The following is a 27,796-nucleotide window of genomic DNA, read 5'->3' as shown; positions in this document are numbered from 1 at the left end:
CAGGCCCATTAGCATTCCCAATTGTTTTGCTTTTAACAATTATCTACGTTGGTGAAAGCCAAAAGACAAAAAAAAATGATGAACCGCAAATAAAAGAAAGAGTTGTCTCCAATACAAAAACCGACGCGATAAAATAGGTCAAATTCAATCGAGTTTGGATAATCCCTCAAGATCAATCACCAATTGGATAACCCCCATTAGGATTAATCATCGATCTGTCTGTATGGAGTTTCCGATTTCGTCTTCAATAATCGAGTGAGGTAACACCTTGATCTGTTCTTTCTATTTTTCATTATAGTTCACAAAATGTTTAGATTCGTGGTTTACTTGTTCTTTTATGCTTCATTACAGGGTGGATCTGGATCTTGAAGATATTAAAACAGGTATGGGTTTGCGTACATGTTTGAATCTTTCTGCAAATTAGTCTTGGGTTTTTTTTTTGTTGTTTTCTAATTTGTTGTTTTTTAATTAAAAACCAGAAAAAAAAATGAAGATCAAATTCTTCGATTCCGTCTATAATGGATAATTAAGGTAATACATATATTTTAATATTCCTAATTCTGTTTTCTAGAAACTACTTGATCAAAACAGTATATGCAAAAACTAAGATATAATGGATAAACTGTTTTTTTTACTTGATCTTTGATGTATGATTATATAATTTGATTTGAGCTTGAAGATATAGAATCAAGTTTTATATTCAAGGTTTCTGTTTGTTCTAATGATTTCATTTTGTTAAAAATCAGGAAATCCAATGAACACTAAAGAAAAGATAAGTAACGTTACCCATTTTTTTTGTCTGTAAATGCCTTCACACCATTCTTTAAAATCTCTAATGTTGAATTTTACCTTGTCAGGGTTAAATTCAGTTCAATTCTACTTCCGGTTTCAGTGGAACCTCGACAGCCGCAGAGGTGAGTTTTTTTTAATAAAAATCTTGTTTTTTATACTACTTAGTCATGCCCTCGATTTTTAATTCAGCTGATTTTGTTGGTGTTTGTATCAGCGGGCATACACCTGTCAATGTCGTAACTCCATGTTTGTGGTGTTCGAAGATAATCTTTCGTCTATAATGTATAAGTAAGGTATATCTATATCTGTTCTTTCTATTTCTGCCTTATAGTTCACAAACTGTTTATATCTATCATTTATTTGAACTTTGATGTATAGTTGTTGCGTTTGAGTTGAGCTTGAAGATATATAATCAAGTATGAGTTTTCTTTCAAAGGTTTGAATGTTTTTCAAAACTGGTGTTGAATTTTGTTGTTGTTCACATCGATAAACGTATAGATTTAAATTCAAGTTTTATATTTGTCCTAATTTTTTCTTTTGTTTCAAATCAGGACAACCAATGAAGAACACTACATCAAAGATAAGTAACAAAACCTTTTTCTTGATTTGTTTATGACTCTACTTCAATCTTGTAAAACTCTAATGTTTAATTTCTCTAAGTGTAGGTTAAATTACTTTCAATAAGACGATCAGTGGACACAACAATTGGATCGAAGGTTGGCTTATAAGAAACTGTAGTTTTGGATTTCTTTTGCCTTGCAAGCAGTTTCCAAATTAAAGATAAGACACCGAAACTTTGTTTAGTTTTATAAAGTTTAGCTTATATTTCATTCCAATAAAGTCTAATGTCAATTTGTTTTTTTTATGTTAGGGTAATTTCTGTTACAGGGATACATAAGCTAAACTTTCAAAATAGAAGTAGAATGAAGAAATCTATTATATATCCTTGGTAAGTTATTCAAATTCAATAGATCTTTTCTTTTTCTGTTTTTCCTTTTCTATGTCATTAGATAGTATATATGTTAGTAAAGTTATTAAGAAGTAAAAGTTTTATTAAAATTACCAATTTCTCAAATATTAGCAAAGTCAACATATTAAATTTAAAGAAAGTAAATAATCCTTAGTATGGAAAAAAGTTTGAAACTAAACCGTAAGTTGTTGATACTGTAGGTTTAGTTCAAACATATAAAAACCATACTAAATTATTAGAACATAATCCCTATTATCAAACCACGATACTCCTTCCAAAGAAAGTTCTTGTGCAGTAACTTCTCATCCTCAGCATCTTCGACAGTGTTTTTATCGTTGCTAAACATCCTATAGTTAGAAAACAAATCAAATTATGTATTCGCAAATATAGAGAAATATGTACCATTGCTTTACACAATTCACTTAAAAGAAAGAAAACAATAGTTATCTTGCCAAACCTTTTCTCTTCATTTAAACCACTCATTACAAATTCTGAAATACTTCTTTGAATACCACATTCATGGTTTCCTTCTGAGGTTTTCCTTCATTATCCACAATCAAAACCTTTAAACCTTTTTTAGAAGTCACTCTTGAAACTGCAACATAAAGCTGACCATGTGAAAAACATGGTCTAGGCAAATACAAACCAACATGATCCAATGACTGTCCCTGACTTTTGTTAATAGTCATTGCAAATGCAACAACTAAAGGTAACTGTCTTCGACGCATTTTGAAAGGTAATTTAGTATCTGAAGGAGTTAGCAATATCCTTGGTATGAGCACTTTGTCGCCTACTCTGTCTCCTGTAATCACAATAGCTTCCAAAACAAACTCAGCCAATTGTGTGATCTGCAATCTTGTACCATTCATTAGTCCTCCTCTTGGATCTATATTCCTTAACAACATTACTGGACAACCAACCTTCAATCTTATTCTATGATTTGGGACACCAGATACCTTTAAACTATTTAAGAAATCAGGTGTTAGCACCGGATTGTTTTCAAAACGTTTGTCAGCTGGATCTATAGAATCTGAACTTAGGTATGTCCTTTCCTCACCTACAAACAGATTCAAAACGTTGCTTAATAAATTTAAACAATATTACACATATTCGAAGCCTATGTTTATTCGACTAAATGAATTTCTTCTAGCTGGTCAAGCATATATTCATTGATAATGCCAACATCCTCATTTGTTGGACATAAAATTGCTCTTTCTTGAAAGAACAAAGGATCTTTTTTATCTTTTAGACACTTAGGATCCCCATAAACCTCTCTGCTAATTACATCAATAGGATTGTCTGCTGATGTGATTAAAAACTCCTCGGGGATATCTATCATCACTTCGCCATCATTTGGTTCTGCTATCTTTCCATCACCAACTTTCAGTATCCATTCTGAGAAATCCTTTATTTCCTTGGCAGCCGTGGGATTCAAATTCTTTGCAAGAAGCCTCATATTCTTTGTTAACCTCAATACTTTACAATGATCCCATAAATAAGAAGCATTTAGTGCACTCATACATATTTCTGCCCTTCCAGCATTAGGGATGATGGGTAACACTTGTCTGAAATCTCCTCCAAATACAACAACTTTTCCACCAAAAGGTCGATTACTTGCTCCTTTTATGATATCAGACAAACTTCTATCTAATGATTCAAAACAATGTTTGCTCATCATTGGAGCTTCATCCCATATAATCATAGATGCTTCCGCTACCAGTTGTGCTTGATCTGATCCAGGAGTCATGGTACATACACTACTTTCATGAGGATTAATTGGAATTCCGAACCTAGAATGTGCTGTCCTTCCTCCTGCTAACAAAAGAGAAGCAATGCCACTGGATGCAACATTTAAGACAATGGATCCTCTTGCTCGTAATGCTGCTGAAAGAGTCTTGTAGAGAAAGGTTTTACCAGTTCCACCAAATCCATAAACAAAGAACACCCCTCCCATGTCATTATTGACTGCTTCCATGATCTCAGCATATATTTGTTTCTGCTCGTCTGTCATAGACTTTAGCCATGTGTCATGTTTTTCTTGCTGCTCAGCCCGATCATAGTCTTTCTCATCAACAATCAGCAGATTAGTATCATCGATGATATCTTCTGGTAGCTTAGGCATTGTTGCAAAAGCAGACAAAGATGTACCATTGCTTTTTAACATGCTGTCTATATCTTGTAAGCCAAACTTCTGTTTATCCTCATCAGATAGAGTGAGATCTTTAAAAAAAAACATATTTTATATAGATTAGATATCTCAACACAATAATTATAGACTTAGGTTTTAAAAACCAAAGACGTAAGTATACCTGGTCGCTTAAAGTAATCTCTCCGTCTCTTCTCAATATCTTCGGTTAGTAATTCCCATGTTTTTTTCCAAACTACTTCTAGTTGTGATAAACTAAAAGATTGTAGCATGACCACAAACAGACGACGTAAGAAATCACCTGTACTCCAAAAACTTGTTCTGACTAAATCATCAATATATTCCTGATCATTGTCAAGCAACCCCAAAGCAAAACATGCCTCTTTGTAAGTTTGATATACAACTCCTTTAACCGTTTTTATGTCATCAAAGGATTCAGGACCTGTCTGAGTGTTAAGGAGAACACGTAAATAATATCCATCTTCCATCCCTAAGGGTACATAGTTTATCCTACCGATTGCCGTACCTGGTCTTTTCCGTAGATTAAATTTCTTTTTCTTCCCATCCCATGTGAAAAACTCAGGGATTTGCGCATATGTCTTTGTTTTCGCCAATGAGCAGACCTTATTCAATTCAAACCAAGCTAGGAACATAGAATTTACTAACTCCCCTCTATCCAAAACGGTTTGGACTTCATCATCTCCCTTGAAATAAATAAGGTGTTTCCCTTCTAGGTGGAAAGATAATCTTTGAACGGATGTTGATCTGTAAGTTATTGGGTTTTTTAATATTCTCCAAGCCGCCTCACAAGCAGAAACGTACCTGCCAATTAAAATTCGTTAATTAGAATAATTATAACTAAATCTTTAAACAATTATGATCCCTAATTTTTGAAGATACCTGCAATCAAAGAAATCTTTAATCTCATCAACACTTGTAACTGATGTCTCCTTACTGACTTGGTTGGTAGTAGGTCTTCCTTTCTCAGCCTTTTTTTTCTGAGATGGCTCAACAACCACTGAAACACGGTCCAGCCCTTTAGTAACATACTTGAATAAGTATTTGCAAGAACCTGTTTGGTTGCACCACTCAACATTAATGTGAGCCCTGTATCGTAGTAACAAAACTTTGTTATATGGTATAACATAACGATTGTCACACTTAAAACCATTTTTCTCAACAAAATGTTTTGTTTTCCTTCTTCTGTAAACTGGGAAACCTTCTTTATCAACTGTGGTTTGATCAACATGCTTCTTAGGGAAAAACTTAGAACATTTTCCTTCTTCCATACATGGTGAATTCATGTTCATTGCCCCACATGGGCCGTGAATCATCATCTCCTTAACTATCTCATATAGCTCAGGATCGTTATGCTTATCTGGGATTTCAGCTGATATCATTTTGTCGATGTCTTCTGATTTTGGCATCTTTGAATCTGGATGCATCCACAATAAAATGTGTGCATGAGGTAGGCCTCTCTTCTGAAATTTGATGGTATACATTGCTGGAAAGCATTTGAAAAAACAACACATTAGAAATAATAAAATTATCGTTTAAAAATAAAACCGTACGACATTAATATGAGTAAAATCTATACTTACATGACACTGTCTTTCCTAACATGTGTTTCTTTGTTAGATCATCCATTAGAGAGTTTAGCTTCATTTTGAACACTTTGCTAATTATCTCAGGCCTATCATCAGTATTCAAATTTCTAGCAGAACAAAATCGGACCAACTCAGGCCATTTAGGGTTGCAAGTGAATGTAATGAACAGATCTGGAAATCCGTAATACTTACAAACTGCCATTGCATCTAGATACATATTCCTCATATATCTAGGTCCACCAACAAAAGAAGCTGGCAAATAACATTTGGTCCCTTGATCATTCAGATTTGTCTTGCCTTCATTAGCAGCATCTTTCACTGTATTATAATTAGCAGCCCTCAAAGTAGACTGATTCAACTTCAGATAAGTTAACCTGTTAGTCTCTATAGTAGTATAAGCGTCCACTAAGAATTGCTGGAACAATCTTTTAGACATCAACAAATTATGTGATTCGTTCTTCCTTTCCTGAATACGGAATGCAAACCATTGGCGCATACTGATGCACTTCCTCTCTTGCTTTGATTCTCGATTTTTTTGGTTTTTTTTACAACCACCAGGTGCTTTTAGTATTCCATTTCTGTAACCATCCTCTCCTTTTGGAAATAACAGCGGATATTGTAGAGCTAGGTAGGCTGGATGAATTTCACTTATTCTTTGTAATTCTCCTGATTGTTCCTCAACGACAATGTCTCTGGTAGGCATTGCGACATGAAAATCTCCGGGAATCAATGCTGCAACCTCTGATGATGTGGGGACAGCATAGGTTCTTCCGTCTTTTTTTCGATCGCTGACTATCCTCATATGAAAACTTTCTTTTGGATTAGTATCTAGCCGTTCTCTAGCTGACCTAAAGTTTTCTACATATGGATTGACATCATTTAGCATCTTGATAATAGCAGCAATCACTTCCGGTCTTAACTTCTGTTTTTTTTTATATTTTCCTGAGTTTTTAGCTTTGCTGCAAATTTATAATAAAATATAATTACTATAGTAACAGAAAATAAAATAATGATTAAAAAAAAGAAGGTGTTTAACATACTTTAGGATACCAGCTCTGTTTTGGACCTCATTTTCTGTATCCACAATATATAACTGTGAAAACTTTGGGAAATCACCTTCTACAGGCTTCAAACTACCAAGTAGATGATAATTCTCTCCTTGTATCTGAAACATGTTTGGACCACGCCCCTTGACAACTGAATTTTCGCAACACCCACCTAGTGAAGTGAATGAAAATATCATGTTGTAGGCTCTGATATTTTCCCTAAAGTGTCTACTCAATTCGTCATCGTTTGTTAGCAACGCAAATAACAGCTCAGGTTGATTGTGTAGAAAAGGCAACTTTACTGTTCCTTGCAAGCAACATTGTGTGAAAGTAGGATTCTTATCCCTCTTGTGCCTGTTTATTCTCTCACCATACCACATAATAGCGCCACAATATGAACATGAGTAGGTAGGGTCTCCATGATCAAGATACTCTGCAAACACATCAAATTTCGGGTTATAAGAGAAACATTAGGGTATATGTACATAGAACAAATAAAACAAATAAAACAAATAAATTGTATAGACTACCTGTTTTTTTTTTTTTTTGCTTTAGTTCTGCAATTTTGTTTTGGTTTGGATCCAAAAGCTTTGGTCAAGCTTTCATCTAAAATGTCTAAAATTTGATACCCTTTCATAACTTGAACAGGAACATCGTCTAGATCAGTGTCATCTTCTGAATCATCATTGTCGGAACTGCTGCTGCATTGGTATGTTTGTTGCTCTTGCACTACATTTCCTTCTATGTTTGATAATTAACTAAAGTTAGTATTTTGAATTTGAATTACATACAATTTTTAAAAATGTCACTCTATAAAGAAAGATGGTTACTTCTAACCTGTGTTTAGTGAATCTCTTTTTTGGCATTTATTAGATCCATCATCCGTAGTGCATGTTGATGATTCAAAGATTGAAGGAGCATTCGGTTTCTTTTGCCTTGCAAGAAATTTTGCAAGCCTTAATCCTGTTTTGGGTCTGGTAAGTAATCTTCCTTTTGATGCTAAATTCGTGACTGATATGTTACAAAAACAAACAAAAAAGTACATACATAAGACTTTAGCAAGGTTACATTATATTGACCTGAAAATATGGTTTAGTACCTTGTTTGCTATTTACAGATGGAGGACTAAATTCTGAAATTATTCTTCTTGAATGTCTTCTTTTGGTAGGTGGTGTATATTCTGTATTAGTTAAATGATTCGAGGTAGCTATCTCTTGCGAAGGATTTTCCAGTGAAGTGATCCCAGTCTTTTGAGTTGTTCCTGATAATTCTTTAACAATGGAGTTTCATATGTTTTATAAAACAGTAGTCATAAATATATTATTTATATTCAGATATTAAGTCTTTAACACCAAACTTCTTTGCTAATTTCAAATGGATGATTCTCATATTGAATATATTGATGTGTTGGTTTTCTCTTGGTAGGTGCTGCACGCTGAGGATTGGGAAGGCATTGTAGGTATGTAACAGCTAACAATACTGGTCTTTCTCTCTGTGAGTATGTAGTAGTAGCACCTGTTAAAAATACAATAGTAAAAGATTTTCAAACATAATTGTTTATCAAATGTTTTTATGACACAACTATCTATATTAATTACCAGGTCTCATGATTTGGCCATGAGAGGGCATTGGCGGTTGTTGAGGGTGGGAAACCGTCTTGAAAATTTCAGGTTTGTGCTTTAAACCATCATAAATTCTCATGAAAACATCTGCAACATTAATAACATTTGAATGATTCCTCAGTATGGTAGCATTAATGATTTCATTACCCGTATGTGTTTTTTTTTTAGATCCAGATTGAGCATTAGTTTTCCTCTTCTTCATTTTTCTTATCTTCTAAAATTTAATCTGTATTAAGAAGTTCTTCTTATAGTCGTAAACATTGCAGAGTGTTTATAGAAGAATCCTTAGAGTAACTTTTGGTGTATAAATTTAGTTGTTTAGAATAATGTACAATTATTGCTGATTCGTTACCATTCTTGATGGTAAAACTGTCCCATGGTTATAGCAACTAAAAGAATAATATTTTTTGAGATTTAGTTTTGGACAATTCTATCCTATTAAGAAAGGAAGTGAGATATATTTTTTCCAATCTATAGTATTAAATAACTGAAAATATTCTATTCTTCATTGACATGGTTTTAAAAATAATTTTTGACGCTGGTGATTTTATAATAAAGTTTATACTATAGTTTGCCATATCCTAATGATTTCATCAACATTTAATCTTCGTCTATATCATTCCCTAAATCACTCTTTTACTTTGCAAATATATTTGTATAGTAATTTATAATTGAATTATTCTAATTTCATGTAGGAGATGCAATGTTCACGATGTTTCATCACAATGTATCATAAATCCAGGGAACTTAATAATTAAAAGGGTTCAGGTTAGTCTTTTCTGTCATTTTTTATTATTTCGATCCATTTTAATTGATTTAGTATGGATTTCATGTCAATGATTTTCTGTGTATTAATATTACAAATCTTTCCTTGATGAGGACTTGAAGAAGGAGATGTGATCTCCGACATTCAGAGTAAGCAGCATGATTGAATCACAATCACATTTGGTTAGTCTGAAATCTCTACTGCTTTTTAATTTTGTATTGAAACAATCATGATAGTTAAAGAACTAAGGGGGGTTATTGGTTTAGGATTTAGAAAGAATTTGAATGATTTTAAAAGTTATGTAAAATATGTTGTTATTCAATCAAGACTTTTTAAAATTCTTTAAAAATTTGGTGTTATTGGTTGTGGATTTGTAAAAAGTTATCTAAAATCTTGATAAATCTAGTGTTATTGGATTAAGAGTCTTATAAAGTCATTAAAAGTTTTATGTTATTCAATTAAAACAAAAGAATCATGGATTGTTAATGAATTCAAATTTTGTGTTATTGGTTTAGGATTTTATAACATTTCCTTCATAACAAAAGTCATGAAAACTCTTTCATCAAATAGAAAGATTTTGAAAGATTTTATGAAATATTTTACAAGATTAGGAAACACAAATCAGCAAGATTTAAAATAACTTCCTAAACAATCTCTTATAGAATCCTTCATTTTTACTTTCTAATTTTCTATGATTTTAAAAATCAGCAAGATTTTTAAAAACACAAAGTCATTAAAACTCTTTCTAAATCCTAAACCAATACCTCCCTCTAAGGTAGAAAATTATTAAATTGTTTAAAAAGAATGTATTACAACCAAGAAATAAATTGAATAGGATGGAAAAAAGTTTTAAACTTAGCCAATTCTTTTGGAATAGGTCAAGTTAAAACTAAAAAAAACCATACTATTTTATTCTAAAAAACCATAAAACCTAAGTAAATTCGACCTTAAAAGTACAGATCATTATCCAAATCTTAAGCATCACCCCCTTCCTTTTCTGGAATCTTCTCAATAGCCTCTTCAATGGCTTCTTTATTCGATGGTAGGCAGATCTTTTTTGAAGTTGATGACTGCTCATCATGATCTTCTTTCCGTTTTGAAGAAGGTGTTGTCCTTTCATTTCCATTGCCCACCAAAACTTGCTCCTACAAAACAGATGTCGATAGTTATATAATATTACCATTAAACGTTTAAAAAGAGACTGCTGTAATTTACCTGAACTTCAGTAGATATAACATCCCTAGGATCAGCTTGACACTCGGAATCTTCAATATTGTCAACTTGTGTAGTGTTATCACCCAACTCAATGTAAGACACCTTGTAAGTCTCTTTACCATCCAGAATGTTTTTGGTTTCTACAGAAGCTAGAAATAGGAAATTCTTTCCTACCAATTCTTGCAAAGGTTTTGGCACAATTGTAGGATCTCGTATCTATACAAAAAGATATTGAAAATATTTTCTTTTAGTTAATATTAACTTTTGTATACTAAGAATAATCCCTTATCGATTAGTATTATAGATAATTTTAATACATACCTCATCATACTGTCCTCCTAGAACATCTAGTGAAGTTTGGTTAACTACCTTTATAGCATTGGTGCAAAGAGAATAAACTTTGACTCACCAGTGCTGTCCATGACATCCACGACCAGTTTGTACCTAAAATAGAAAATTATGAAAAAAATTATAGTGTTAGACCAAAACATCTTTACCATTGTCTTTTTTCAAAGAAATTTTTAATCAATATACTACTTTACCTGCATACAACTTTTGAAACATCTTGGCTGCAAGTCTTGCACTCAAAGAGACTTTTTTTTGTTTTTGGTGATGATTTCGTTCTCCTTTTTTGGTTTGAGAAAGCATGTTTGTTTACACTTTACACAGGTAAAGTAGTACCAGCCAAACTCCATGTCAATGTGATAGATAGTACAATATATTTTAAACTTCCCTTCCTAAAATGAACATGCAATCAAAATTAGAATTATAAGTTATACTATTAAGGAAGAGTTTTTAAAAATTAATTTTACCATGGTAGCTTCGAGAAGATCAGAAATTGTGCTTGGTGGGTACTGGTTGATATAATCGTCCTTGTCATTTGACATCTTTACGCACGAAGAGTTTCTGTCCGCACAAGTGATTTTCAAATCATCTCTTGGTAGTCTGTATACCATAAAAATCAATCTCACATCATGACAATAGTAAATTAAACTCACATCATGACAATAGTAAATTTAATCACATGTAATTAAATAAGTAGTTTAGAATAGTACTTCTCAGTAAAATCATCTACAGTACTGTAGTCGTCCGGGTTGATTAACAACAATGACATATCGAAAGCATTTGAGATTGTTCTCTCACCTACAAAGGATTGTAAATTTGTATTATCAAAATCAAAATTTTTAATATTAGTCAAATATGTGTAAACTTGACATTACCATTGTAGTTGTTGATCTTCGCACATCGAATTAAGCATATGACCATTGAATCGTTTGCATCATGACATGCTTGCCACATCTGGTCAGCAAACTTACCCCATAGGGTGCATGATAATCGCACATCACTGCATCCCGAAATGTACAGAATTATAAAATTTTGTATATTAAAAAGTAAACTTTTATGATTTAGATCTCATTACCTGGTATCTCGCAGTTCAACTGCTAATCTCTTTTTTGGTTTATCATTGAGCTCTGTCATTTTCATTTCCCCAATAGAAACCACCTGACCAACAACATCTAAAGTCGAGCATATTCAATTATTATTAGTATCTATACTATAATCATAATCATATATAACTATAGTTACAACGAAACACATGTTAGTAAACTTGCCTATAAGAATGTGTTCATTCAATCCATCTTCTGCGAGAATATTCTCGTACGAAGCTAGATCCAAATAAAAATCATTTGATACAGATGGACATTGGGTTATGATGGTTGAGTTCATGATGTTCATCTTGTAGGGATGTTTGGTTGCCCGAAACTTCCCTGATGATTTTGTGAGTTGAAAGTTTTCTATTGTTCTCCATTCTCCAAAAACAATTAGCCTTTGAAATTTGTTCATCTGTTGTTTCTTAATGGTGGCATGAATAAGAGTACCCTGAAACAATATACATATTGTTAGTAGATAAAACTTATTCAAATTTGTGTAAAGTAAATAAAAACCAGAAAAACATATTGTTAGTAGATAAAACTTATTCAAATTTGTGTAAAGTAAATAAAAACCAGAAAAACTTACTTTAGCATCAGCCAAAATCATTTCAATTGTGTCTCCACTGAAAGTAGTATATTGCTTCCATGTATGGACAATCTTAACACAAATCTTCCATGTTGTTTTGAAGGCTTTGAGTTCGGATACATGAGTCAAACCATTGGTAGCTGCCATCTCTTCTACGAAGGTGATTCTCTGAACTATTAAATTAGAATTTTGATGTGTTTGTTTGTAACGCTCTATCATATTGTTTTTATAGTAGTTTAAGATGCGTGTGATTAGGGATTGGAATATTTTTGTTTCCAATTTTTTTTGATTCGATAAGGGATCGTATATAAGTTGTTCCCATTTTTTTTGTTCTAGATTGATATGATTTCGTAATTGCATTAACGTAATATTTGCTATATTTTCGATCACAATATTTAAGTTGTTGCCGTTTTTGATATATTTTATATTTTTGTAAATTTTTGTTTATTTAGATTGTAGGGATTGCAATATTTTTGTATATTTGCTATATTTTTGTAAACATATTTTTAAATATTTTTGGAATCGTATTTTTGTATAGGTTTCGATCACAATATTTAAGTAGTTGCCGTTTTTGATATATTTTACATGTAGTATTAGAGAGTATGATTAGGGATATCAATATTTTTGTTTCCAATTTTATTTGATTTGATAAGGGATGGTATTTTTGTAAGGTTTCGATCACAATATTTAAGTAGTGGGATATCAATATTTTTGTTTCCAATTTTATTTGATTTGATAAGGGATGGTATTTTTGTAAGGTTTCGATCACAATATTTATAGAATTTTGATTTGGATACGGTTTGAATTTTTAGGTTCAGGTTTGAATTTTTAGGTTCAGATCAAATATTTATAGAATTTTGATTTGGATACGGTTTGAATTTTTAGGTTCAGATCAGTCGGTTATTTGGTTCTTGGTCACCAACATATCAAAGATCCGAATAATATAATCCCTAACAATAAGGATCTGCGTGTTTGGCTCCAGTTTGATTACATATATGCACTTAAATTAATTTTTTTTCTGTTCGTCCTTTATTTTCTGCGTGAGGGCATAATATGGAATACTCGTTATTTGTATTTTTTTTAATCCTAAGTGTACTCCCCAATTAATAGTATAGATAGGTTTGATGAGCTATGGTGTGAAAGCTAACACTAATAATGGTGCTTCAATGCATCATAATACAATAAAAACATAATTGATTTTAGTCTATAATTTCATTACAATAATAAAATAAAAGATAACCAGAAACAAATAATAACAAAAACCTAAAACAAAATATTACCAATAAAATTGTCAAAAACTATATTAATAATAAATTTTAATTACAAACACCATACAAAAATTTATCTTTAAAATAAAAAATACAAAAACAACCCTGCGGCGTAGCGCGGACACTATCCTACTGGTTTTTAAAGTCTTACCTTCTTCAAGACGTAGACATTGAGATTGTCAATTTGAGATTCAGCAAAAGCACCCTTTTTGTAAAGTTTTTCACCTGCCTTTGCTGAAGCACGATAAAGTACTGTCAACTCTTTTGCATCTTTTTCAACCAGAATCCGGTGAATATACTCACCTACCTGAATATCAGAAAATGTTAAAAATTGCTTCTTGGTGAGACACCCCGGTTTCAGAGACTTGCAGAGAGGTTTAAAAGAATTGATTTGGCCACCTATGTCACCAAAGTACACTTATCTTTTCAGTCAAGGGTCCTGAGAGAACTCCAGAGTTTAGCGTGCTTTAGCTGGAGTAGTCTCAGGATGGGTGACCTTCTGGGAAGTGACTATCGGAACTGTGCGAGTGAGGACAAAACACAGGAAAAGATCATATGGTGATTTGTAGAGATGTTAACAATTCTTTATAGCCTCCCGGACGTAGAAATCCGGCCGTTGGATAGAGATGGACTCACGGGCCTAGTGAGAGGATGTGGGGCCCAATAAGGAAGGTGGACCCAAGGACTGGGATTGGACATGGGTCCCACTAAGAGGTGGCGGTCGGGGCGTTATCAGAGCCAAACCCAGACGCGTGTGGAGTCGAGTGGGCTCACACCGTCGGGGGTGACGGTCTTGGTGCGGAACAAGGACGTTGCAATCTGTTAGTGGGGGTGAATTGTGACATCCCAGTTTCAGAGACTTGCGGAGAGGTTTAAAAGAATTGATTTGGCCACCTATGTCACCTATGTGCACTTATCTTTTTGGTCAAGGGTCCTGAGAGAAATTCAGAGTTAAGCGTGCTTGAGCTAGAGTAGTCTAAGGATGGGTGACCTTCCGGGAAGTGACTGGCGGAACTGTGATTGGACATGGACTGGGATTGGACAAGGGACCCACTAAGAGGTGGCGGTCGGGGCGTTACACTTGGTAACGAAAACAAGAGACATTGTCCTCTAAAAAAGGTTAAGCTAATGAAAAGTCATTACATTTCTAGCTATAAGCCGGACTCCACTTGATATGATCATGAGACCATCTAAGAAGATCCTTCAATCTTGTTCAACACAAACGAATTCAAAGATCAATTCTTCCAGCCAAACGACTATTCGGGATACATTCTTACCTCACTTAGAGCATATCTCGAAGTGGAATCAGTCCAATCAGAGTTCATATGAAGGAGTTGTTCATTTTACAAATCAGATGAAATCATGGCTATGCGATTTGGACCTACGAGCATTCAACGGAGGATTCCGAGAAGGTCAGAAGGATTCAAGGTATGAACCAAACTGTTCTGGAATCTTTATCCATTACATAACCACAGAGAATAGGAATCACCTTAATATCAGTTCATATGTGAAAGATATGGATATTTCAAGTCAGTGGATCTATCCCAATTCCAGTTTCACGTTTGAGCCAAATATCGTGTTACATAGACCAACTCATCAACAATTTCGACACGAAATCAGTTGGAGGATGTCAATGGATCTCGTATTTTTCCAAAAAGTCCAAGAAAACAAGATTTGGCCAACAAACCACAAAGATACACTTCATTTGCCAAAGGAGGTCAATCTAGTTCTTCACCTTAAGAGTTTTAGGTCTAATTGGTTTAGGAGCTCCCAGAATTATGTTTGGCAACCAAGAGCTGTTTCTACTAAGCCCAAAGGGAATAAATCATACAGCCCATGTTGTTTCTCATCAGCAAATTGGATCAAAGAGTCAAAGAGAGATGATCAAGGAAACACATACTAGGTCAATTAAAGAGCTTATGGCCAAAGAAAACATAGGAAATTATATTGGGGATGATATCTATCAAGTCCAGTCCACTTTGAGCCTAATACAAGTCCAAGAAAGCCCAAAATAATCACTTTATTTTGTGGTCAAAGAAGAGTGACGATTATAAGAGATACATGCACCAAGAGTTGAATCTTCATTCAACTTACTATCTTTAATGTCTTATTAGTTTCAAGAAATACTTGGCTTTGTGACCAAGTTTTCTGTCTCTTTATAAACACATGTAATCTCATTTGAGAAAATCATTCAATCAAGAAATCTTTTATCTTTTATTTGAGAGTGGTAAACTCCTTTGTTCCTTAACTTGTTCTTTATCCTTGGTGGGTTACATCAAAGAGTTCTCCTTGGTGGGTTACATCAAAGAGTTTCGGTATATCAAGTGATTCCGCCGCACTCGACGTTGTCATTCACTAGCTGAGGATTGAAGAGTCGTTATAAGAGAGTCTAGGGCACAAGGATTTTTGGGATTCGTCTCACGCCTTATCATCTGTCTCCGCGAAGCTTTTATCTAAAGTTCCACCGCCTTACTTTGTTTGGTTTGTTTTAAGAGAGTTTGGGGCATAAGGATTTTCGAGTTTATCTCACGCCTTATCATCCAGCTTTGCGAGCCATCGGAATTCTAGGGTTACCAGTCTACCTACCTTAGAGTGTTGATCCTTGGGAGAATCACATCAAGTGGTATCAGAGCATCAAGAATCACATCACCACTCCTCCAAACTTCCACAACTGGCATATCCATTCTGTTCTAATGTTCTCATATAGCAAAAGTTAAAATCAAGAAAATCCCAACAACATATACTTATTTACCATTGCAACAGTTATCAAGAATGATCCAAATCTCTCTAACCCTAGAGGAGCAGTAGGCCATCTCACAAGTGCAGTAAGCCTACTTAGACAATAAACCAGAAACACACAAGATTAAACAAAAGATCCTGATAAAAATAAAAAGCAAATGGATTCGATCAAATGTGTGACCTTACCTGAAGGATTCTTCGAAAGCGGAATAGCAAGAGGTATCAGTCCCTGCTTAGCTCCAGGAGAGATGATTGTTTCACCTACAGAACGAAAACAAGAGAGATTCTAAGATCCACAAGTTTCCCTTTTCCAATATTACAAAGCCAGAGTACTCAATTAATATCACTAATAGGGAATTAGTAGCCAGAACTTGCATAAACTGTTCTATATCCCAAACACACATAGCTTGGACCTAATGAGTAACAAATTGAGATTGTTATTAACCTCTTGTTTGAAGCACTTTGAGTAAGTGCTGAAGATGCATTGGAGGTTCAGTGGCAGCTACATCTTTGATAAATGATACATGCCCTGCACGAACTTATGTGTTACACATTCTTTTAAAATTGTTATCTCTCCCACCAAGCATACTTATAGAGATAGTCACTGCATTTTCCTACAAAAGTGATGAGGACATCAATAGTAAACTTCTGGAAGAATCCTTTCTGCCATTTCCTGAAGAACCCGTTCTACCAATTTTTGAAGAACCCGTTCTACCATTTCCTGAAGAACCCATTCTGCCAATAATGATACACAAACCTATGACAAGGTTGGGAGCAAGAACCTTAAGGGAACAATTCAAAAAGTCCATTGCAAGTCTGATTACTCTCATTGAACTAGAAGATTCCAAAGAGAAGACTCCACAAGCATCATTTTTCCCAGTTCTACAAGGAATTAAAGAACACGTTCTTTTCATCATTTCCGTAGCAATCAGTGAAGGGCTGGAGCGTGCATGAGAGCTATTATCAAGGTAAGTGTTTGAATTCAAATAATAAATGGTCGTTATTTTCTTGTTTGCAGGAATCGACCGTTGGGTCTTTATGAGTCTTTTATTTATTTAAGTCCTAAAATCGAGTCTGTTGTTTTTGCAAGTTTAGTCCTTTTATTTGTAATAAATTTCGACCCTAGAAGGTCCCCGCTGCTGGATCATTATATAAGGTCCCTTCTCAGCATTGTAACCTTTCAAGTTTTAATGAAATAAAATGAGAGTTTTCTTAGGTTTTCTTCTGAGATAGAAGCAACCACCCTTTTCTCCTTCTTCTTGTGTGTGAATCCTTGAAGACTGAGACTTGACTTATCATAGATCCTTTCACAGATCTGTGTGGCGTCCTTCAATCCACCCATCTATCTCTTCATCTTCCACTGCTACCAAATAGACAGAATAGTGTTTTCAACCATTTGTCTATTTATCATCTCTTTGATGCATTCCATCTATCATCCATCAAATAGGCAGAACAGTGTTATCAACCCTTTGCCTATTTCCATCTATCCACGTGGGTTCCCTCATCTGGGATCCTATATCATCTGGTATCAGAGCTAAACGCTCCAAATCAAAACGTATTGAACCATGGGAGAACAAGGAGGAGAGGTGAACATGGCTGAAATGCTAACAGCTATTCAAGCACAACTCCAAACACTTGGTGATCGCATGACACAAATTGAACAACCCCTACCTGCGCCAAGAGCACCAGTTCGTAACTTGCCAAGAGGAAACCATGAGGTTGATAATTGAGATCAGTCTGATTCAAAGGAAGAATATCAAGATCTTAATCAACACCAAAGGCCAAGGAGACACTATCAACAAGGTAGAGGACGAGATGAAGGCAACATAAGAGAAGGAGGCTATGATCTTAAGCTGAATCCGCCGACATTTGCTGGAAAGTTTAATCCTGAAGCATACGATGATTGGGAAAGACGTATGGAGCATATCTTTGGCTACTACAACTATTCTGAACAGAGAAAGGTATCCCTAGCTACTGCTCAACTTACCGACAATGCCTTAGCTTGGTGGGACAGAGATGTGTGAGAGGAGGAGGCATAGACATATACCAATCACTAGTTGGGATGATATGAGGTTTCAGCTAAGAAAGAGATATGTCTCAGCTTATTACCATCGGGAGCTACAAAAGAAGTTCCGCAAGCTCTCACAAGGAAGCAAATCTGTTGAGGAATACTTTGAAGAGTTTGAATCTCTTAAAAACAGGTTGGAGGTAGAAGAGTCTGAGGAGAACTTGATGGCACAGTTTCTAGATGGTCTTCATGATCGGATTGCTAGAAAGGTGGAAAGACAAACATATCATGATCTTGAAGAGTTGTTGCACCTAGCAGTCCAAGCTGAACAACACATCAAAAGGAAGACAGCTTCTACTAACCGCAGTAAGACTCCATGGACACCGCTACCTCAGAAACCTTTAGACAAGGGAAAATCTCTTGATGTGGACCAGAGATTTAAAAGAGCTGCACCTGAGGCATCAAAAATAACCAAACCAGAGCAAGGTAAGCCTACTAACCAAAGAGCTCGTGATATTACTTGTTTTAAATGTCAGGGCAAAGGACACTATGCAAGGGAGTGCCCAAACCAGCGAGTAATGATCCTTAAAGCCAATGGAGAGTATGAATCACAAGATGAGGAAGAAGAACATGTTGAATCTGAGGAGGATATTGTGGACTATCCAGAGATGGGAGAGCTTCTAGTTATAAGGAGGGCTCTTAGCACTCTTTTTGATCCTGAAACAATTCAAAGAGAAAATATCTTCCACTCTCGCTGCTCAATGAACTCCAAGGTATGTAGCTTAATCATTAATGGTGGTTCATGTACTAATGTAGCCATTAAGTATTTGGTTGATAAGCTAGATCTACAAAAGACAAAGCATCCCCATTCATATCGACTTAAGTGGCTCAATGATGAGGCTGAACTAAGGATCTCCGAGCAAGTCACCATACCATTCACCATAGGCAAATATTCAGATCAAGTTGTGTGTGATGTGGTTCCTATGCAAGCTGGACACCTTCTTCTAGGACGGCCATGGCAATTTGATAAGGAGACTTTACACAATGGTCGAACCAACTACTATACTTTCTCGCACAACAACAAGAAGCATACTCTAGCTCCACTCACCCCTCAAGAAGTGCATGAAATGCAACAGACCATGTCAAAGGGAGCTAAGTCAAACAAAACCAATCTTTACATAACACCTTCTACTGTTTTGAAATCAATTAATTCACAGGACAAGGTGCAACTAATGATCTTTAAGGAAGGTTTGTTTTCAGGTCAAGAAGAGAAAGACTTACCACCAGAAGTGCTTGAACTATTAGGAAAAGCGAAGGGCCATGCTTCTCTTCACTCTGTTTCCTCAACCTCACACATAGTGTAGTGCGCATGTCCAAAAGTTTTGATTAGTAAAATTCAGCTTTTAGCAGCAGTTGAGCAAAAATATAGCCATTGATTTTGTTTCGGTCTGATGTGGGGAAGAGGAAAAAAAAGAGTGATGGGCCTTAATGGGCTAAAAGCTCTCTCTTAAGAGACGCGTAACCAACAAAAACCGTCAATAAATATGCAATAGAGACGGTTAATTTCGTCAATTACCGGTTTACATGTCCCGATATATGCCTACTTTATATATCAATTTACTTGGTGCTTTCCTGTTTCTTTTTTCCTTTTTTTTCTAGTCTTTTCTTTTTTTTTTGGATTCCGGAAGATAATAATAATAAAGGAAAAATTTGCGATAGACGAATTTATAGGAAATGATTAATTAAATAATATTTTCTCCTTTTTATATTAAGTTACATGTGGTTTATCTTTATATTTTCTTTATCTTTTTGTGGGTTCATAGTAAAAAATATGACGGCTAGGATTAGCGAGGGGGCGATTTTGGGTACGGGTGACCAAAATGATAATATGACTGGAAGATCTCCCGGATGTATGTAGATCACGGATGACGCGGGTGGTCGGAAACAACGCTGGTGGGCTGTTATCGCTGGAGGCGGTGGTTGATGTGGGTTTTGAGGATGATTGTGTAACGTTGGAGTTTCCTGATGGTGAGGATGGTGAGGACGGTGAGTCGGTGATAACCATTGGAAAAGAGGTGCATGAGGTGATGAACGGTTATGGAAGCAGTGTATGATATGTTCTTCGTGTTCGGCTGAGAATCTTTAGTTTCAGTTTATTAGTTATAAGCTTCTGAATTTCAAATTTATATTGATATTTTTGAAAAAAAACTGTCCAAAATCTCAAACACATCATTAAAAAAAAAGCAAGAAAATGGAAAAGTCTTAGGCTTGAAAAACACAACATTATTATTATTCTATATTTATAAAATTTATCAATCACACTCAAGTTCAAAAAATGAAAAGTCTTAAGCTTCTTCTTCTGTTGAGGACTAAGAAAACACAAAATTATTATTGTTCTTTATTTATACAATTTATCAATCTTCTTTATATATATATATATATATATATATATATATATATATATAATCTTAAATTTATTTATACAAATATATGATCAATTACATATAACTAATTTCTTTCTTTTATTAGGAGTGAACCTTTTGCTTTACATGTTCCCCATGATTTTACTGGCTTGTCTGCGATATGTCTACCTTCACTTGAAGAAACAAACGACGGTTAACCATTTAAATACGTAAATTAAACGCCTTAGCTACCAACTGATTGCTCTTTGATTAATACTTTTATATAGCTTTTAAATTTTTAATTAATTCCTTCTTTTTCGTAAATTTTAAAGCGGAATGGAGAAGAAGAGAGACAACTTTGGTAGTTTGGTGTATTGGGAAGACCAATGCTAGTGAAGGGACCATAATTAGGAATAAACGTCTGCAACTAATTAGGAGAAAAATCTTTATACAAAGACTCAAACCAACAAACCTAGAAAAACCGAACATTCGGACCAGATTCTTTACAACCATCTAATGTGGGATATCCAAAAAAAAAATTTGGGATATCTCATTATTTTTAATCCCTCGCCAAATCTAGCAATTATGTTTCACCTTTTAATAATTACTAGATCAATACCCACGCTATGTTCAGGCTTATGATTTATCATTTTTTAAATAATGTTGCTATTGTTTTTTTAATATATGTAAAGATTATTTTTGTTTTCTTAAATTGGAAAATATAATTTGATGTTCATTTTTTTAATACTTCACATAAGTTTTCTTATTTTGCAATTGAATGATTAGATACATGAATGAACAACTTTGTTTTGAGAGATTTAACCAGTCTACAATTCTTGTCTAAAAATTCAAAAAAATATATCGAATAAAAACTTGATAAGGATGCATATTTTGTAACAAATAAGTTTTTGGTTAACTAAATTTTACATTTATGTTAGCTCCTCAATTTCTTGAATATAACTCTAGAATTTGTTTTTTTAATAAGAAGTATATATAATTTTTTTTGACAACTTCTAAATATTAGAATATGAATACCAACATTCATAAATTTATTCAACTATCTTCCTCTTTGTCTCTGTATTTTCTTTTTCTAAACTAACATTCTACAATTTTATTCAACTATTTTCCATTTGATAGTGAACAAAACCCCATTCTTCTTTATATCTAAAAATTTATTTTTTTAGGGATAAACTTTCATGAATTTCTCTACAATATTAACCAATATCACGATCATTGCTGCAACTCTTCAAACTATTGACAAAATTGTAACGCATTAACTATATGTTCATACATTCATGGTACGCCAAGAGTAAGAAATGGCTCTTTGATTCACTCCTAATACCCTTTTTTGCCTTTTGGTGATGCATCTATTTTTGTGAGACATGTTCCAAACCTCTCTAATTTCTTAAGTTAAATATTGAAACAGTTTGTAATATAAAAAAATAATAAAAGACATGAAAGATGTTTCATATTCCTTTTAGTTTAAGTTTGTTTGCTTTTAAGAAAGACAAATAGGTGGCACTCTCTCCACTGCTAACGCGTCACTCATATGGAGAGAGTTGGCCATCTTTCATTATATAGATTGTGTCATGACTAGGAATATTATTAGGTCTTTAGATACTGAATAATTGCTTTCAATAAAATTCTTACAGGAAATATTTTTGTTGTTTGTATGATATCTAAAAAATGGTGTTATTCAATATTTATCTTATATTAGACATAGACACAGATTTACTTTAGATTGATGATAGATACTTGACAGTTTAATATTATGTTTAGAATGTATTTGGACATGTTTAACCGATCAGTAACCTAATTAACCGAATATATAATTATCATATAGGATAGGAGCAACAAAAGGTAGCATGATCCTTGGTCACTTCCTTAAGTCAACAAATATTTTAGTGATCCTACAGGCTATATATCTAAACTTTAAAGTCCTACTTTCTCATATACTAAATTGTTTGACGCTGTGAGTACACACACAAGAAGATCTATACTGATCATGCATATATAATATTTTACAAAAGTATTTAATTATAATGCACCAGAAGATAACAATCCGAAAACCGCCGATCGAGTTGGATCAGAGTTTGCCGTGAAGCTTTGAGAGAAGTTAAAGCTAATAATTTACTCTCGATTATTTTCTTCTTGGGTACTACGTTTAAGTATCATCTCTAATTATATTTGTTTAATTAGAGTGTTAATGTATAATTGTTATATAGAGAAAGACATATGGTGTGTATATCTTTTGGTGAGAGGTGGAGATTGTCGATACACTACAAGAAAACATGGATTTTACGACTACGATCGGCGACTAAAAGCGTAGTCGTTAAATTTAGCGATAATTTACCCACTAATTACCGATTGATTTGTGACTATACACTTATAGTCGTTTATTAGTCACAAATTTGCGACAAAACAGTTTAGTCGCTAAATTAGTCGCTAAATGGGATTATGTAATGATGGGTTCAATCCATTTGGGATATCTCGTCACCATTCATTATGACCAGTAATATTGACGCCATATAATCTACCCCCTGGTATGTGCATGGATACTGAGTACTTGTTTCTTACAATTCTGAATTCTGGTGCAAACCATCGGCGAGCTAGTCTTGATGTCTTTCTCCAACCTCTTATTGATGAGTTAAAAGAGTTGTGGTTTATTTGAGTCGATGCATACGATGTGTCCTTGGGCCAAAATTTCAACCTAACATCTAGTACTGATTAGATGATCCCTACTCCAATCTTCAAGCTTAACAGCTTGCTTGCTAACTTTCTCAGCAGGCTCCAACTCTTTGTCATACCCAGCAGTAATGTCTCCATGAAGCTCTATGATTGGATTATCATCAGAAACAACCTCCATGGAAAATGTCTGACCATCAATAGTGGGAACCCTTCTCAGCTTGTCCATCTCAAAGTTCATAACCAAATCTTCTACATTCAAGGCTATGTGTCCCTTCTTCACATCTATGATTGCACCAGCTGTAGCCAAGAAAGAGCGTCCTAACATGAGAGGATCATTAGGCTCTTGGTCATATTTCAACACCACAAAGTCAGTGGGAATCATGCAATCTTGATTGGAATATCCTCTAAGACAGCTTCAGGAATCCTTCTGGATCGATCAGCTAAGATAAGAGAGATCTTAGTTGGCTTGAAATACGTCATCCCAAGTCTTACACCAACAGAATGTGGCATCAAGTTGATACTAGAGCCAAGATAACAAAGAGAGTGAGGAAACCTTCCTGTGGAGATAGAGCAATCTAACACAAAACTTCCAGGATCTGGTAACTTCTCTGCAATCCTACTCTGAATCACTGCACTTACTTCCTTAGAGACAACCACCTCCTGCTTCTTATCCTTCTTCCTCTGTGAAGTTATATATATCTTTGTATAAATATGTCTAGCTATTGGTGAATTGTACTACTAAAGTTTTCTTAAGTTAAAAGTCAAAAATGGTTTCAAATTTTCTGGCTCTGAAACACAATGGATTCCGTCCAAAACCATTTAGAGAGAATTTCGTTGCTAGAGGAACCACTGTGGATATCTAATTCTCTGAGTGCAAGCACCAAATTCCTCGATATGAGCGAATACCGACGCCAGTTTTGCAGTGAGTCGGCGAGGTGGTTCCCGATGCCTCCGATGGAGGCTGGCGTTAGCACTGTAGCGTCCAAAACCTCGCGTGAAGTTATGACCACTCCTTTACCTTTGATAAGAATGTTCATGAACACGGTACTTATTATACTTTGAGGGAAAATTTTAAGGAAGTTACATTTTGATACTACTTAGGCTCAAATAATCACTAACCTCTTGTTGTTGTCATGGTGTTAGGAATACTGGAAAGATCTTTTCCCTTCCATCGTAGTTAATGCTTCAGTGGTGGTCTCTGGTGGGAGACAGCTTTCTCCAAAGATCAATCAAGACACAAAATTAGCAGATATAGAGGTATGGATGCAGCACATAAAACAAGTAATCGTACCTTTTTACTAATAGAGAAATCCATGCTTCTTATAAAACCTATTAATTTGACTTGCAGATACAAGCTCAGTTGCAAATTCTCACTCCTTTGGTTGGATTGAGAGAAACAATATTCAAGAGGACTTGTTATCGCCTGAAAGACCGACGAGGATGGCTATTGGTGGATCTTCCCATTTATGAGATGCACATCAATGATTCAAGCCGCTGCCAGCTTCCTTTCGTTCGGAGCTTACTTGTGTGTCCTTCATCAAGAACTCTTGGGTTCTCAAAGGTGATATGGGTCGAAATGTTTCAATATCAGTCTAATGAAGTCCACCCTTTGTACTGTCAAACTCTTTGGTCCCAACGTTGGTTATGTACACTCTCCAGAGAATGTCTGCGTCTACACAGTTATGATCAGTATTTCTCACCTCTGGGCCTCTCTGTTCCTGACGAAGGAGGTATCAGCTCTAATAGTTTTTTTTTTTTTTTTCCTCTTTACTACTTACTAATTTCCTTCGTTCCTTTATATTAACTCTAATCTAATCTACTATGGGTGATTTGTAAATTCAGTGGCAACTCTAAAGCGCCTCGTCATCCTTGCAAAGGAGATGACAACACGCTTCTACTCCGGCATTGCGTGTGCAACTCCACGCTTCGTACCAATTGATGATGATGCTCATGAATGCATGTCCTTTGCCATGGATACTAACTACTGGGTTGCCGCCAAGTCCACCAAGTTCGGCATGATGCAACATCAGAAGCTACTGGAATTGGTCCTGTCAACAGATCGTTTGGTTGGTGAGAAGCTTTTGCAGATCCCCTCTTACTATGAGAAGAATTGCATCTCTCTCCACCGCCACACGGAGCATGGAGATAAACGAATGGTGCGTGATACCAGTTTCGACGAATCCGGAGGTGTTGTGGTGACCGCTCAAATGGATTCAGAATCGCTCAACAATGAAGACGATGTTTCCTCCGTTATCACCTCTGCTTTTGGACTCAGCATCCACCCGGATTACGATGGCTCCATCCTCACGCTTAGTTATGTGCAACCTCCCTCTTCCTCCTCCGAGGGCCATTGGAAGAAGGAAATTTCCAACAAGATTTGCAACATCATTCAAGATATTGCTCTGACCTTTGAGTCTTATTCGCTGACTCTCCCTCTTACCTCGTTTACTTAGTTATTACTTCTCTGAACTTTCAACTTTTTACTCCAAACTAGTTCGACTTTTTAAGGTTATCTTATATACACTAGCCAGTAGCAGCTACTTCCAGTTGTTTAAGTGAAAAAATCTATTTGTAACGGACATGTGGAACAGAATAATCTGGATTTACCACCCCCGTTACGCAGCAAGTTCCCACAGGTAGGACAAAACTCCATCTTCACCTATCAATTCTCTGTAAAAGTCTCCTAAAAATCAATTTTCTGTAAAAGAAATATCCCAAAAATCATTCACAAATCTACAATCAATCTGTACAGCACCAGAAACTGTTGAAGCATATATAAGTGAATCTTCACCAATGGAGACACCAGGTGCAATTTCACTAGACAAAATAACAGAAGACGCTGCAATATCTGAAACCGTAGTTGCAGACGCTGCAATATCTGAAACCGTAGTTGCAGGGATGGAACATAAGTGTCTTCGACCTACAATTTCTGAAGCATCTCCGCTTAAGTGATCCAATACCTCACTTGATGTTCCAGAACGCAAAAACTGCAAATCATCTGACACAAGATGATACTAAGGGATTAGAAAAGTAACCATGTACAATCGAAAATTTTGTTTTAGTTAGCTAGTCTTGGAACAGTACAAACATACAGGTGCAGTAGCTGTACATCTTTTGCCTCCCGAGACTGTTAACCAGAAGTTCACCCAAAGGTCTGGTTCGCAGCCAATCATGGCTTGAAGGAACCCAAGCAGCCACCAAATCTTCATACAAACTCATCTGTAAAGTCAGAAACCATTCCATAACCCCAAAATTTCTGTAAGAAGCCAATGTATGTTCATGAACAAGGTCATTCTTTATCAACGAACTGCCTAAATATGAGAAAGTGACCTCCTTTTTACTGCCTAGAAGCTCAGAGATCATGGGTTGGCACGAGCATCCAATGCTCTGCCACTTGCAGATATTATCCCAGTGTCAAGAAGCGTCCGTCCATCATGTAAGATTGCATCTTTCTTGAAAAGCTCCTCTACTGTAGGTTACTGCAGAAGATCATCAACTAAACTGACAATACAAGCCTTCAGGACGGGACTCAGATTTGGATGTGACAATGACACCATGGTTGGAAGCAATATCAAGAGTGATAGGCACAGAAACAATGGAAGCTGCGCCTTCAGGGAGAGTCATTTTAAATGCATCAAAACAAGGGAGGACATCTCCAGTCATAATGAATAAACCACCTTCACAAGTTAAAAAGTTCAGATCAGTCTCCAGACACCCCTTAAAAATAGGTAATAAGTATCACACGACGAAACACACTCTTGTCTGATTTATGTAGCTTAAACGGCAAGCTGCAGAATGGACAACGAGAACATTTCAATATGTCACTAGCAGACTGCAATAAAGTAGGGAAATTCACCTTCATCTCTGAAAGTCTGTCTGTCTTGATGAAGCTATTGCTGTTAGGGGTGGATCCCACCCCAACAAAGAGGCCAGCCCCAGGAAAAAGCCCACAAATATCCCTTTCAAGAGAAAGGGGTATTATGGTATTTTTCCTGGACGAACCGACACGATTTCCTATAAATATAGGCGTACGGCCTCTTAAAAAGGGATCGGAGAAAAAGCAGGAGAATTGGTACAGCAAGTACAAGGATCCAGCTCATCCAAGCAAAAGTCAACGGTTTCAAGCTTATAGCTCGTAGAATCGACGAGATATCAGCTCGTCTATTATCCTCGTCCATCTTTATAATCCGTTTAAGTCGTGTTGTAACCCGTCCTTTTGTGTCTCGGCACCAATATAATAAAGGAGATCTTCGACCCTCTTAACCGAACTAAAACGATACTAATTGTGACCAAAAGGGACATCAACAATTTGGCGCGCCAGGTAGGGGGAGCCAAGTCGAATTTCTCTAAAGAATTGAAGAACGGACCTACACCGACTAGACGAGATGACAGTAACTGAGAAGGAAAGGAGAAAAGAAGCAAGCTCATCGGGGGGAACGACCACCCCGTCAACGAATCAAATGGAGCAGACAGTCCTTCCCACGCCGGACGCTCCGAGAAAGGTCGTG

The 27,796-nt window shown here is 35.4% G+C and overlaps 3 protein-coding genes and 1 long non-coding RNA gene across 30 annotated transcripts; 1 reads left to right on the top strand and 3 right to left on the bottom strand.

The window, feature by feature from the left end:
• The first annotated feature begins 1 nt into the window (after nt 1).
• On the top strand, nt 2–20,474 carry LOC104747594 (uncharacterized). Of its 26 annotated transcripts, XR_015582947.1 has the most exons (18): nt 2–260; nt 352–383; nt 480–531; nt 747–914; nt 1,007–1,085; nt 1,171–1,228; nt 1,344–1,508; nt 1,664–1,741; nt 7,210–7,270; nt 7,435–7,538; nt 7,730–7,764; nt 7,987–8,020; nt 8,163–8,231; nt 8,879–8,951; nt 9,072–9,131; nt 11,909–11,944; nt 12,287–12,343; nt 13,069–13,385. It is a non-coding gene; the product is annotated as an uncharacterized LOC104747594 (long non-coding RNA). The 26 variants fall into 26 exon arrangements; XR_015582946.1 differs by lacking the exons at nt 1,171–1,228; nt 13,069–13,385 and adding an exon at nt 20,117–20,474 and having other exon boundaries at nt 1,007–1,080; nt 7,730–7,792; XR_015582938.1 differs by lacking the exons at nt 11,909–11,944; nt 13,069–13,385 and adding an exon at nt 20,022–20,474.
• LOC147927270 (uncharacterized) lies at nt 1,998–6,317 on the bottom strand. Its single transcript, XM_087489114.1, has 6 exons — nt 5,510–6,317; nt 4,809–5,412; nt 4,072–4,730; nt 2,908–3,982; nt 2,249–2,821; nt 1,998–2,109 (listed from the first exon to the last, which is right to left on the bottom strand). The coding sequence occupies exons 1-6, from the start codon at nt 6,315–6,317 to the stop codon at nt 1,998–2,000; spliced, it is 3,831 nt and encodes a 1,276-aa protein (XP_087345240.1).
• LOC109129314 (protein IN CHLOROPLAST ATPASE BIOGENESIS, chloroplastic-like) lies at nt 13,591–17,107 on the bottom strand. The gene is made up of 6 exons (XM_087489112.1): nt 16,948–17,107; nt 16,636–16,728; nt 16,372–16,451; nt 16,038–16,141; nt 14,595–14,652; nt 13,591–13,866 (listed from the first exon to the last, which is right to left on the bottom strand). The coding sequence occupies exons 1-6, from the start codon at nt 17,105–17,107 to the stop codon at nt 13,591–13,593; spliced, it is 771 nt and encodes a 256-aa protein (XP_087345238.1).
• A 5,491-nt stretch (nt 20,475–25,965) lies between the features above and the next one.
• On the bottom strand, nt 25,966–27,219 carry LOC109129199 (bifunctional fucokinase/GDP-fucose pyrophosphorylase-like). 2 transcript variants are annotated; one of them, XM_087486913.1, is made up of 3 exons: nt 27,145–27,219; nt 26,381–26,965; nt 25,966–26,286 (listed from the first exon to the last, which is right to left on the bottom strand). In XM_087486913.1, exons 2-3 carry the CDS (start codon nt 26,649–26,651, stop codon nt 25,979–25,981), a joined length of 579 nt encoding a protein of 192 aa, XP_087343039.1. In that variant the 5' UTR covers nt 26,652–26,965; nt 27,145–27,219; the 3' UTR covers nt 25,966–25,978. The 2 variants fall into 2 exon arrangements, with proteins under 2 accessions (XP_087343039.1, XP_087343040.1); XM_087486914.1 differs by lacking the exon at nt 27,145–27,219 and having other exon boundaries at nt 26,381–26,507; nt 26,619–26,949.
• Between the last annotated feature and the right edge of the window lie 577 nt (nt 27,220–27,796).

This window comes from Camelina sativa, chromosome 15, assembly GCF_030686135.1.
Source record: "Camelina sativa cultivar CO46 ecotype springtype chromosome 15, ASM3068613v1".
Lineage (NCBI taxonomy): Eukaryota > Viridiplantae > Streptophyta > Magnoliopsida > Brassicales > Brassicaceae > Camelina > Camelina sativa.
This window is presented reverse-complemented; position numbering and strand designations above follow the sequence as displayed.

Excerpts from the sequence above, each read along its gene's own strand:
- LOC147927270 (XM_087489114.1), bottom strand. The coding sequence starts at position 6,317 with ATGAGGATAGTCAGCGATCGAAAAAAAGACGGAAGAACCTATGCTGTC. Across the intron at positions 4,731-4,808 it reads AAAGATTTCTTTGATTGCAG|GTACGTTTCTGCTTGTGAGG; the intron begins GTATCTTCAAAA and ends TTTAATTGGCAG. Across the intron at positions 2,110-2,248 it reads AAAGAAGTATTTCAGAATTT|GATGTTTAGCAACGATAAAA; the intron begins GTAATGAGTGGT and ends TTCTAACTATAG.
- LOC109129314 (XM_087489112.1), bottom strand. The coding sequence starts at position 17,107 with ATGATGAAAAGAACGTGTTCTTTAATTCCTTGTAGAACTGGGAAAAAT. Across the intron at positions 16,452-16,635 it reads CAAAGTGCTTCAAACAAGAG|GTGAAACAATCATCTCTCCT; the intron begins GTTAATAACAAT and ends TTCGTTCTGTAG. Across the intron at positions 13,867-14,594 it reads TCCGGCTTATAGCTAGAAAT|TACTTTGGTGACATAGGTGG; the intron begins GTAATGACTTTT and ends AAAAGATAAGTG.
- LOC109129199 (XM_087486913.1), bottom strand. The coding sequence starts at position 26,651 with ATGATCTCTGAGCTTCTAGGCAGTAAAAAGGAGGTCACTTTCTCATAT. Across the intron at positions 26,287-26,380 it reads GATGTACAGCTACTGCACCT|ATGATTTGCAGTTTTTGCGT; the intron begins GTATGTTTGTAC and ends ATCTTGTGTCAG.